We start from the raw sequence: 13,280 nt of genomic DNA, 5'->3' as shown, positions 1-13,280 counted from the left end.
CAGAAGTAACTTTGCACACAAGAGACATATGAAACAGCACCAGTGAGCTACCATAACACATGGAAAGGAGATATTTCTTCCTGAGAGTCGAGTACAAGGTTGTATTCCCATCTCCAGCAACAAAGCAGCCTCTACTTTCTCCTCACACTTCCCACTACCTCCACTCCTCCCCACATCATCCACAGGGCTGTGTTAGTACAGATGTTCCCCTAATCACACAGCAAGCCCCTGCGCTGCTCTGATCATCGTCGAAGACAACACAGCCGGCAAGGGAAAAAGTGACTGTGAGCCGGTTCAGCACAAGGCCACACAAACAGCTGTGCTGGAACAACACCACGAGTAGGAGCTGTTTATCCACCCAGCCATGGATCAGGTCTTTATTGCCTGGGGGGTTGGCTTGCTGATACCAGGGCTGACCATGACAGGAAGGCCACCCTTCCTCGCCTTCACGCCCGTGCCACCATGTTGCCTTGCCCCCATCTGACCCCACAGAGAGCGAGCCAAGGGCACCAAGCTTGCCAAGGTAACCCTGCCAAAATGTAGTTTTCTGTTTAATTTTCTTGATCTGCAGGATCAGATAGGCAGCCGTGCCTGCGCAGAGCCTCTAGGTCAGGTTAGGCATTCGTATTGTACCACCACATCTTACCCTGCCAGACGCCACATCCCCCTCTTTGCAGATGCAGCAGCACAGCCTGTGCTCAGGGACACCTGGAAGGCTCCCTATTTGAGACTGCTGATAGTTTTCCACCTCCTTCGACTGTTTACAACCGGTTCCTATCTAGCCTACTAATAGAAAAATCTCCTGTTTGCATTCAGGTGTAGATTTGTGGCTTGCAGACACCACAGCATGACAATTCTCATGTTTTCCAAGCTTATCTTCAAGTTGAACAGCAAGGACAAAATAAAGATAGAAAATAATGAATCCCTCTGGACAAGGAGAAAAAGTGATGCATCCACAGCACTAACTTCCCAACACAGAGCTTTACCTGATTTTATGTACTTGAGGATTTTCTGCTAATCTGTTCCTCAAAACTTACACAACACTGAAACAAACCACACACAATCAGAAGAGTTAACATATAGATGCCACCCAATGCATGCACCACACGCTTCAGTTCTCCAGTAACTGGACCTGCACAAAGGAGTTTTAAATACAGACCACACTATCAGGCCAGAATTTCATGATGTACCTTGCACACAAAATGTGCATCATATGCAATCTGAGCTTCAATTTTATTTTGTCAGGAGAAAGTACATTTCAAACCCTCCTGGCTGCAATGATGGCCTTGGGAACACAAACCTTGATATCTGCTTGTGCCCATAGACTGCTGGAAACAGTGACTCATGCATGAATTCCCACTACCCATTAATCTCAACGCGTAAGCACTTATGCAGCAATAATGGTGTTTTAGTGTCCTGGCAAAAATGGGAAAAAATGGTTAGCAGAATTTGGGAGTGACTGTCAGGAAATGAAGATAAAGATGACATTTGGAGGACAGCAAGGACAAGGAAGGGACAGGAAAAAAAGTCATAAGGTATGAAGCACAGCTCTCCAAGCCAAACAGGAGTTCAGCTACCACCCATTTCCAAAAGCCATGCTTTCCCACCGTCCCCATGTAGTATCCCCCCAAACAACAGCAGGCCTGTGGATGACTAAATATATACCCTTCTTCCTTTACACAGCCAGCCAGAGAATTCAGTAAAGCCACAATGGGCTTCAAACCCACTCTCACTCACACAAGCTGTTTAAAGTTCAAGACATAACTTCATCATGCATATAACACTGTACCTCCAGACCTGGATTTAACAGGGCACCTCAGCAGAAGTCAACAGTAGCGCTTGGTCAGCAGCTACCTCCAGGATATTTTAAGTGGTTAAAGCAACACATTTAGCTTGTGGAAGACTGAATACTTCTGTCAGCCCTGTCAAACTGACTATAACCCGCATGCTTACAAGAAAACTGCTCAGCTGCCCTTTAGGCAACATATCTAGCTTTTCCTGAAGAAGGGTATTCTCTGGACAAAACAGAAAGCATTTTATTTCTACCATCTCCAACTTAAGTTACTGGGTTGGATTACTATTTTTTTCCCAACAAAAATTCTGTAGCTACATGAATGTAGAGATTTTTATTTCATCCAAAAACAATTAAAGAGCAACCCAGAATTTAAGCTTACAGTGAATAACTTTTGCTTCATTTCCCAATATTCATAAGATGACTTAACACGCAAACACCAGCTTTCTAACCACTTAAGCTACTTAGCAGCACTCAGCTAAAATGCACATTTCAGCCATCTTTTGAAAACTTTAATCTATTTTTATTTTACATATCTTATTAAAGTGACAATAGGTTTACAAATACCTACTTTTAAATATGGTATAGGTTCAAATGAGAATGTTCTGAAACTGAGTAACTGTTTTCAAGATTACAACAAAATGAGTTAGACCATGTCATTTGACATTACAATAACAAAGCCCAACTGTTGCTCAATCTGACCGGGATAAATGTCTTTCAGGAATTTTAATTTTCAATATTTTAGAACACTGAATGTAAACAACTAGCACAGAGATATGCAAACAGCCAGCAGTAAAAGGACATAACTATCCCACTTCTGCCTAACATGGAACTGTTAAGAATTTTAACCTTTTTCTTTTATTTTAAATTTTTAAGAACTGTTTTTCCAGTGCAGAGTTCTTTTGTTCAAGCTTCTGCTGCATAAATACATACATTATGGTTATTCTGCAATTCATATGCTTTCCAAGTTAATACTAACACACCAAAGGGAAATATTTAACATATTGATATGCATTATTTGTTGCAGATCCAAGACAAATGCAATTTCCATCCCCAGAAAAACAACCTGTAGTTCTCAAAGTGTCCATGCGAGCCTGGAGAGGTAGCTTTGCAGTTTATGGAATGCCTAACACACATGGACTTCCCACATTTAAAGCAGGGAAGTCCACCCATGCCTGCAGTGCATTTCTGCAGATGTCCCTATACAACCTCACAAGTAGCTGCAAAACTAGTGTAGATGTGTCCAAGCACATTTCATCTTAGTCCCTGGGAGTAAGTATTCCCTGATAATAAACTTGCATAAGTTAAGCACAGATTTATCAAAAAGAGATTTGGTCTTTTACGAGGAAACAGCGAGAATGGGTTACAACTTGAAAAAGAAGTGGGTAACAGGTAAGCAAACTGTGCTTACAGAAAGGCTGATGGTAGAACTTCACATACAATGAAACACTGCTATCAAAGCTTTAAACTGATGGAATTCTGCTGTCTAAAATTACAGCCTTTTCAAAAGGACAAAAGGGAGACATCCCAAAGACAGTATTTTCTTCGGAGATCTGAAGAAACAGAAGTGACTGAAGATAACAGTAATATGAAAATAATATCGCTACTGCAGTATGTCAGAATGGCTTTCATGCACAGACTGCAGTAATCTTTTACATTAGCTTGCAGTGTTTTGTGCCGACTGGTCCGCACAGTAAAAACCGAACTAATTGAGGGATAGTGGTCACCAACAAAACCAGGTGATACCAAGCCTAGCAGCCTAAGGCATATATTAAGACTATGCCTCTATAGCGATAAAACATTTACACAAGTGAAGCATTTGCCATGTGAAACAGAGAACTGCTTATTAATGCTTACATCCAGATAAACTGCAGAGGAAGAATCTGACATGTGCAAACAGCCACTTCTGCTTATTTAAGCTGGTGAGTCACAGGATTAGTTGCCATACTTTGCATTGTTCAGATAAGGTGTAAAGGTACAGACAAGGAAGAACTTACCAGGACTCTCTACCCGCTTGTAGTGGTAGGGATTGATGCAAACCTCCTTCTGTTTTGAACCAAAGGGAAACTCACAGCATTCCAGTGGTTTCAGTTCATGATGGCTCTGAAGGTCCGGCCAGCGCCACACTCTACAGTAAATTACATGTGGTAGCCCTTTCCGGTGCGAAACCTGAAGCCTACCATCCAAGGAACGAGGAATTGTGACACAGTTGCTGGGCTGACCAGGACAGCTTAATGCTTTTTCCAGTTCCTCCATAGCACCTTTTTTCTTCTTCAGTTTTTTCACTAATGCATCAACAGCCTTTTCTGCCCATTTTTCTTCTTCATCCCCCTGCTTCCACCCCAACAGCCTCTTCACTGCTGGGCTGGTGAAGGAGAATAAACTTGTCACATTCATGGTGACCCCACTGTGGTGGTACCACAGAACCAAGCAGCAGAGATTCTCCTGTTCTTCCACCACCACTGGGGTACAGCAGATTGTGTCAGTAGTTAAAAGCAGCCTGTATCAAATAATTCTGGTCCTTCCCCCTTTTCAGTCCTCCAGTCCCAGGAAGGCGGGGCTGACATCCCCCCTTGACAGGCACAACCTCCTCATGACTCTAAAGCCTTCTGGCAAAGAACCTACAGGAGAATATCAGAGGGACAGAAAAAATACTAAATTAACATAACAACAATTAAAAACATCCACCCACCCACAAAAGTGACCAAAAACCAGCCAACAACAACCAAAAAAAAAAAGTGTTGACAGCCTCCAGAACTGTACTCAAGGCACACCTGATTAAGACCTTTAAGCCACAGGGCCTGCTGCTGAACCCTGTATATCCTTCTCCCCAGATCACCCTGGATTTTTGTGCCAGGCAGCAAGGAGAGCAACTGCATTTGCCAACTTCAAACAATACTTCTGCTTGATGTCTGAGCGTGGCCTCAGTTAGTACCACAAGAGGCTTGATAAATAAAAGCTAAAACACAAGGAGACATGGCTATGTTTTCACACATACTCCACAAAAGGGCACAGAATTGTTAGGGTTGGAAGGGACCTCTGGAGATCATCTAGTCCTATATTAGAAATGCAGTTCACATTAAACCAAGTTCCTCAGATTTCATCTTTCACTGTTCAGTGTGAAGGGCACTCCCCTCTGCCAGTTACCTGTTGTAACCTCAACCAGCAAAATGTCCCAAGGAACCTGTGCAAGATCACTGGTGCTTTACTTATAAATATATATATATTTACACACACCAACAGCATTGTGCTCCCCTGCACTCTTCAAAATACTAGCGATGCATCTTAAAAAACACTGCACCAGACTTCCACATACCATGATCTGAAACAAAACAAGTTGAGCTCACCTCTGACTTGCTTTGAGGAACAAACCAAAAGGAAGAAAAAAACCTAGAAAGATCTTCACCCTCACTCATCTCACATAAGAAAGAAAACGACATCTCCTCAGCACACTAAAAAATCCCTCACAGCTCATAAGCAGACTGTGAGGGAAAGATATCATGAACTTTTACTGATTACACTCTGACCCTTCCCACTTCAAGCTGAGCACATTGCCTGCCCAATGTACTCACGGACATATGAAGGAGTGGGAAGGACGAGGAAGTCCTGATAAGAAGATTTCAGGCAGCACAGTGATCCTTGACTTGGGAAACATGGAACAGAATGCAGCAATGGGTGAAGAGGGCGAGGAACACCATGTATGAAGAAGCCCCTGCTGTGAGCAGCAAATTTCACACTTGTCCAGGCTGGGATCAGACAAAAGGCTCTGCCGAGGGAAGCAAGAGAGACCCTGCACTGTCAGGGAGGAGAAAATGAGACAAAAAGCACTAACCCACCAATTTTCAAACAGAGTATGAAGACAGACAGGAAACGCATCCTGGACTGGATACCAACAGGTTGCAGAGGAAGGGAGAAGGGGAAAAGGATATAAATGGTTTTGTTGCCATCAGAAAGACACAAAAACCCCTAACCAACCAGCAACCTACACACACAGACAGAATAGGAGGCAGCACACCCACATCAGACAGAATTTCATACTCATACTAAGAAAAGATTGCTGCTCTTAAAATCATAAATGTTATTTCACACTTAACCCTGTTGACAATACACACTTAATGGTTTCATAGTGTACCACTACATTTGAAGTACTTTAAGCTGAAAACCATTGCAAAGGTTCAGTTTTATTAGGATGAATGCATAAACTACATTTATGTGAACAAAGATTATGAACTAAGACACAGACCATATCTATCTGCACTTCGTACTGGTACTTTTATGCTAAGAACTGTATTTCAAATAATAATGTCAATGCAATGGAAGATTTGCATGAGCATGGTGCAAATTTAAGAACTTCCTTCGTTACCTGTGCATGTGCAATACTGTTAAATGAACTGAAACTCCATTACTGTCACTGCCTGTACGCTAAGTATACTTTGTCCTTACACACATCATAAAGTGCTCTATTAAAATGCTATGCTATCTTAAGAACCATATTACCAGAACCCCACTACATGTGCTTCAAAAGTATTTGTAAGTAAGAGAGTTAATTCTCCACTAATATACAGGCTACATCTCAATCAATATGCTATACTTTCTTTCTTCTTATCTTTCAAACAAAATATACAGGTTCCACACACAAAAGTTAGAAGTTCCAGTAGTGCATTGTGAAGAAATCAAGCCAAGCTTTTTATTTCACATTCATCCAAATTAAACAAAAAAAAAATTTAAGAGACTTGAATTGATTGAAGTTCTAATAAAAAAAGAAGTATGAAGTATAAATCTTGATCCAAACTTCTGTCAACGTTAACAATGCCTGCAGACACGGTTCTACCTACGCCTGACCCATTTTCACCAAACTACTTTAAAAATAAGTGGCCAACCTACTCACCTGTCTAGTAAGAGTGTGCTTATACTAGTGCCTGAAAATGCAACCCTAACATGAGCTAGTAGCACACAAACTCAGCAAAGACTAAGATGACATTCAGCTGCAGCCCCGAGCAGTCAGGCCGTAGGAACAGATTTTCCAAAGGTTTTGGATCAAATCCTCCCAACATATACACATTACACTCCCAAAATCATAAAACTGTTTCACCATCACAATTCAAAGGTATTATCTTAACAGCTGGCATCTCTGTTGCAACAACTGTGGCAAGAAATCCAGTGGGAGTGGAAGGAACAGTATTAGGTACAGTAGATATGCTTGGAAGTAATGCAGCTCAGCAGGACCTAGCTGGCCACAGGCCTCCAGCCCAGGAGCTCCTGCTGAAGTCCTGCCTGCCTGAACAAAATCTAAGCACACTGCACAACCTGAAGAAGCCACAAGATAAAGTAAAAGGGGAAAAAACCCACAGGCTACTGTACACTCCACACACTAAACTCCAATACCAGCATTAAGCTAAAAAAAAAGTTTAAAAGGCAGTGTAGGTGGAGTTTTTCATTTCCAAGAAGCAGAGAGAGCGTCCAGAGCGCTGAGCTCTTGCCAGTACATTCCGTTTCCCTTTCTGTCACTCTTGGTTTTTGCAGTGCATCATTTCCTGTATTACTTTTGCACAAAGTGGTCTTATCAACTGGAAGTGCAAAATAAAGATTAAACCACGAGTCAGCAGATGACACATCCTGCATGCTTCTTCCTCAAATACGTTGTGCCCTTCTGGAAAAGTGGGAGTTAGTATTTCCAGTAACTGAGTGACCACCAGACCTTGAAGGATATGTTTATTCACAAAGCATGGGTGAAACAGAAGCCTAAGTCAAGTGACAGGACACCCTCCAAAAGGCATCCTGAAGTCAGTTTAAAGGAAATCGAATTGTTACCCACTTATCTGCCACTCTTTACTTATCAAAACCCATGCTTTTTCTATTACATGTTCTGCCTGGGGATGGATGAGTTGAAATTAATAAATTTCTTTTAAATGCCAATGCTGCTTTATTTGTCTTCCTTCACTGCTGCTGTCTCTTGTGTAGTCTTTGGATTACATACAAATCTGTAGGAAGCCTGTGAGAAGCTAATAAAAAAAAAAGAAAGAAAGAAAAGGTGAGCATTACAGATATAGCTGTTTAGCCAGCCTTGTATTTAAAGAAATGTATTTAGGCAAAACGTCATGGAATTAAGTTCTATTTTTCTAGCCCTCAAAGAAGGGATAGTTAATTCTGTCAGCAATACTAAGCAGACAGTAAAATATTCAATGAGAATGTTTTCAAATTCCCACAGGAGAGCCCATAGGAAACTGTCTCACTTTGCATAAATGACTGGTTTTGGTGGGTGGAGAAAGGGTTGATGATTAGATGATCCTCTCCTGGAGGATGGGAAGTGAAACAACTCCTAGCCCAAGTTTCAGGCAAACAAAAAGCAGTTGTAACTTTTCTACTAATTTCATTGTTTGTATTACAGGCTCAGTGATGCAGGCAAAAAGTATCCTATTAAATATTTTTAATATATGCTCAGCAGTTTGACATAAGTGGCAGGAACCACAGTGAAGTAAATCTACATAATTGTAAGAGAGAAAACTGCCTAGCCTTTGACTACAGTATAAAAATTCAATTTATCTTACTTATTCAATGTACATCTTCCCAGAGTCCATTACTTACTGACAGTATAAAGGAATAACAAGCAGAGAGATTTTAATTTGCTTCTTCAAAAATACTTAGTAACTTACCTTCTCTGAAAGACACATCTTTTCAGCAACTCGTGTACTCAGTACAGTATTTAGAGCTTTTTTACAAACAGAAAAAAAAAAAAAAAGATCAGATTTTGGCATAGAAGCCAGGAAGCTGTGACTTTACTCCTGCAAGAACAATTTCTGCCTTACTAAGCAGACAGTCTAAGCAGCTGTAATGCTAGAATGTGTTACAAAGCTTGTGCACTAACTTCCTCTGACTCCTTATTCTCTAGAGCAAACAGCAAAAAGCTTTGATTTCTTTCTTCAAGAGATGTAACTTGTAAAACAAAGTCCAGAATCTTCTGTTGAATTACTCTGGTTTTAATCAAAGAGTCCTTTCTTTGCACCTTCTTATAGTAGAAGATCAGATCTTGCTCATCTTGGAAAAATACACAGAAATCCAGTAGAAGACTCAGTGGCATTACAATACACATGCAAAAGAAAGTAAGTTTCATTTCAAAGTACTGCAGAACTCATTAGAGAGTTTATACAGCACCTGACTTGGCTCCTCTTGTATTTCTGAAATAGGAAAAGAAGAAGAAAACCAAAACTTAACTTTCTTTATGTGTCTTCTTGGCATGGTAGAAAGAATTCAAGAAAACAAACGTGATTCTGTGTTAATTTCTGACACATACCATATTACTTGAGGAAAGAGGAGCATACTGGTGCTTAAACACTTTTAACATCCTTATTGGAAGTTGGCAGTTTTTTTCCCCTCAAGCTGCATTAAACCTCCCTTACTTATGGCTCAGTAATGGCGGGGGGGGGGGGGATTTCCAGCCTGTTCTGTGAAGCAGCCTCTGCCTTGGATCCTGAAAAACCAAAAACCCAGGTCTGTGAAACCTCCTCTAGGACCACTGCTCACGCTACTTGCCTGAGGGATTGCCCTTCCAAGAAAACCTCCCATACATAGTTTTTCAGCCCACAGAGAAATCCTTTTAGGTACCTACATGTACCCTTTAGTTCAGCAGGCGGCAGGGAAGCAAGAGTGTCATGTAAAGAGCAGGTGCTGACTGCACCCCAGCTAACTGTAACAGCAGCTCATGGAGTTTCTTGTATGAAACACCTAGATGTTCTCAACAGGACAGTAACATTTGCCTTTAGAAGAAGGACTGTACAACTTCTAACTCACTTGGTAAGACAAATCCATGAGTTCCAAGTGTGAGCTGAACAACAAAGAGCAGATTTACCACTTGGTCAAAATGAGGGAGTAGGGCCAGTATAGGTTTTCCTGAGAGACACGAGTGGGGCAACAGTGACCCAAACAATAAAACCCCCACTGACCAATTACTTCAGAGCATGAAGAAATAACTTCATATTATCATTATCTGACAGCTCCTTCCCAATGCTCACCACAGTTCAAACCAAGTACACAATGTCCAGCCAGTTTCTACAATGAACTGCAGCTTTTCCTTCGTCTACACCACTCGGCTCCTGGCAGGCAAGGTCCTTGCCCTTGAAGTCTCCATTATGCCAATTACAAAACAGCAGCAAATTCTTCTTATAGGTTTTCTGGATTTGTACTTTGCCTTCTCAAATTGAAGTTACTAGATATGAAATATTAATTTGTGCCTTCACTGTTGCATCTCCAGAGAAAATACCAAGTTCCCATATACATTAAAAACTGAATCTTGTGTTACAATTCCACTAAAATGGCATAAGTCTTTGTAAGCAAATGCATAATTCTGAGTAAAGAACACAGCAAAGGTGCTTTCCCAGTTAAGAGAAGCATCAAGAATTAAATCTGCTCTTTTTCTGATTAAGATTACTTCTTCACAATGCCTTTGCAACTGTTCTGATGTATTAAAAACTACACTGAAAACAATTTGAACACATCTTGCAAGAGTCTTACTTACACCTTCATTAAAGCACAGCTCCTGCCTGTTTATAAAAAACACTTAACACATACAGCCTCTTAAATGATCACCAGATCCTCAAATCACGCAGGTCTCACCAGAGTTGAGAAACAATGGTAGATTTCTAGCTTGCACTGCTGAATTTTACGCATTCCTGTGTTCAGATGAACATATGACTCCACAAAGTCACAAACTGCCAGCACTTCCTTCAACACCCACTTGTTTCCTTGCCATGCTAGTTTGAACTGCCAAGACTACAGAAAAAAAATCTAACACCAACTTTGCCAAATTACTTGGTCAGGAAGCTGGATAAGCCTAGTGCACACCAGGGTTAGTACAAGTAGGATACATCAAAAGGTACACCCAGGTGTGGACAAATCCCTTCTCGTGTTGGCAAGCAGTTGGGATTAAATTGAATGTGTTATCAAAGATAACTCTAAAACAGCAATTTAGTATTTTAACTGAAGTCAGGAAGGAACTGTAATTTGATGATTCAGTCAAAACTCCAGCACAGTTACAAAAAAAAATAACAAACTCCGGCACATTACAAAACCATGAGCTTCACTAAAATAACCTATAAAATGAATAAAATGCTATAAACCACAAAACTTGCCAGATTGGTGTTCATGAGGCGTGCTTCCCCACCCCCAAATACTATGAAGAAAATGATCTTCATTTTTCACACTCTCTCCAAGCTGAAGAACTCAAAGAAATTCTTGAATTAAGACAAAACATTACAAAGAAAAAGTTATCCGAACAGTTGTTATGAGACAGAATGAGTTACCAGCCATCACAATGGGTATTTCACTGTGAAATCTGGGGCAGGTTTATCCTCTTGTGCTGGTCAGTATTTAACTCCACACATTGTCCCACAAGGCATGAGGAGCACTATGGAGTACACAAGTGTGCAAGGAGCTTGGTCAAGCATTGTTAGATGACACAGAACATATCCTGCCAAATGCAGGACAACGGATAGCCAGCTTTGGAGAACTGGCTACAGCTTTGTGAACATGGGATATCCGCAAAGATGCCATGACTATTCTGGCTATTAAAGTTGGAAGTCCTTTTCTAAAAGGTCAAAAAGCTGAGGAAAACAGTGGAGGTTTCTTCCCTTTAATCATAAAACTCCTGCATAACTCCCTTTTTCCACAAAGACCATTCCCTTTCCTGACTTTTTGAACTGTCTTTAGAAAACAGGTGTTGTTTACAACAATAACAAACACACATCTGTGTGGGTGTGTTAATACACACAAAGGCAGGATAACTGAAACCCCTTCCTATATTTAGATCTGTCTGGTCAGCTCTAATTGCATAATTTAATCAAAAACCTCTCCAACGGAAACACATCCATATTCATCACAGGCATCAAAGGAAACATCTTTACAAACTATATCCTTTTACAAACCAACACACGGTCCCACGCCACTTGTCCAATTGTTGAATTTCTCCTTTGGGAAGGGCATGGAATTTTATTTCTTTTTATCAGCTGAAAAAAGCATTTCCCTCTAATTCATCAGCACAGGGCGGGAGGAACTTCCTTCACAGGTGAGATGGGGAAAATTTACTGACATGTCACTTTCAGGGATTCAGGTTGTGGAGTTTTTTACAGTAGTTAAAACATCTACTTGCAGCATAAAGAAAAACCTTTCAAAACAACAATAAAAAAATGCCCCTCACCACCCAGGCATCGAGATTTTTGACTAAAGCTCATAAAATGCAAGACACGTTTTCATCTTCACAGAACAGCAAAGCCTAGCACAGGCTGCATGGATTTAGAAAGGGGTTTGTCAGCCCCAACCAGAGTAGTGTCACAACAGGGTACTTTTTAAGAAGGGAACCCCACTAGATGCACTCCAGTTATGCTCAGCTTATGCAAGCCACTGCTCCTACAAATGACTCATTTTACCAAGAGCATGCACCAATACAGTTACGTCAGCTGCATTAAACCACTTCTGAAGACTGTGACCCAGATCTCATTTATCAGAGATTAAGTAAAGATGTTAAATTACAGCTCAAGATCCCCAGCTTTAGAGCAGAATGTTTCATGAAAGTGAGAGACAACAAAAGCTGAGAAAAAAAATTACTTAGGCAGTAATAGAAACACTGTAAGGTCAAGCCTCAACAAAGCAGAAAAAACTGACAAAAACCAAAAAGAAACATCATTGAAATAAATCAGTTAATCTTCTTATACATTAGTCCCCCACCCACCGTTTATGTACTTGAAATAAGAACAGCCTCTTCAGTTTGCCAATACTGAAGATATTTCAGTGCATTTCATGAGATGCATGCTTCACTTTTTTTAAAAGTATCTCTTTAGCTTTCCTATTTTTTGCCTTATTTGCAAAAACTAAGGAACTATTTATTCCCTTAAAAGACCTTTAAAGCACTGTAACTTTATCATGTCTTTAAAATGTCAAGAAGCAGAGCAAAATACGTAGGTTAAATTTTGTGAAGTGTCCTGCAATTCACAAATACCATTCTGGACAGAGTAAGTGTTTAAAGATGATACAGCTTTCAAAACCAAGTTCGTACAACCCAGAAACAAACATGAAGATTTTCCAGATTTCAATCATTGCAGCATATGACTAGTGGCCTGCTGAAAACAGGGACTGGACTTCAGATGACACAAAACCCAGTCTGTTTCTGGTCCCTGTGAGCAGAGCTGCACTACCACATCACAGCAGATTCCCTTGAGTATCTTGGTATGCATCAAGCCACCTGAACTCATCAGACCCTTTACAAATGGAAGGAGCCAAGATCACAATATTTTGAGATGCCACTTACACACAAGAAAATGAGACTCTTTAAATATTACCATTTCCATCCAAATACAAATTTGTAGGGATCCTCCTGATGATCAGGTCAAGGAAACTTCAGGTTTGTGTTTAAAATACACCAGCAAGCCATTTCATCAAGGTTGATCAAGGCCTTTACTGGCATGTGAGGTACAAATCTGAGCCTATGCTAAAAACTTGA

The 13,280-nt window shown here is 40.6% G+C and overlaps 1 protein-coding gene across 3 annotated transcripts in view; it reads right to left on the bottom strand.

The window, feature by feature from the left end:
- Positions 1-13,280, bottom strand: part of SMAD1 (SMAD family member 1) — a 50,058-nt gene that overhangs the window by 23,296 nt on the left and 13,482 nt on the right. For all 3 annotated transcript variants that reach the window (XM_061354166.1, XM_061354164.1, XM_061354165.1), the window contains exon 2: positions 3,790-4,413. In XM_061354166.1, the coding sequence (XP_061210150.1) occupies positions 3,790-4,189 (400 nt within the window). In that variant the 5' untranslated portion in view covers positions 4,190-4,413. The remainder of the gene's footprint in view (positions 1-3,789; positions 4,414-13,280) is intronic.

The sequence above is a fragment of the Neopsephotus bourkii genome, unplaced genomic scaffold (assembly GCF_033783945.1).
Source record: "Neopsephotus bourkii isolate Nb327-2 ecotype Australia unplaced genomic scaffold, CSIRO-AGI_Nbou_v1 NB_718, whole genome shotgun sequence".
NCBI lineage: Eukaryota > Metazoa > Chordata > Aves > Psittaciformes > Psittacidae > Neopsephotus > Neopsephotus bourkii.
The sequence above is the reverse complement of the archived record's forward strand: the minus strand, read 5'-3'. Positions and strand labels throughout refer to the sequence as shown.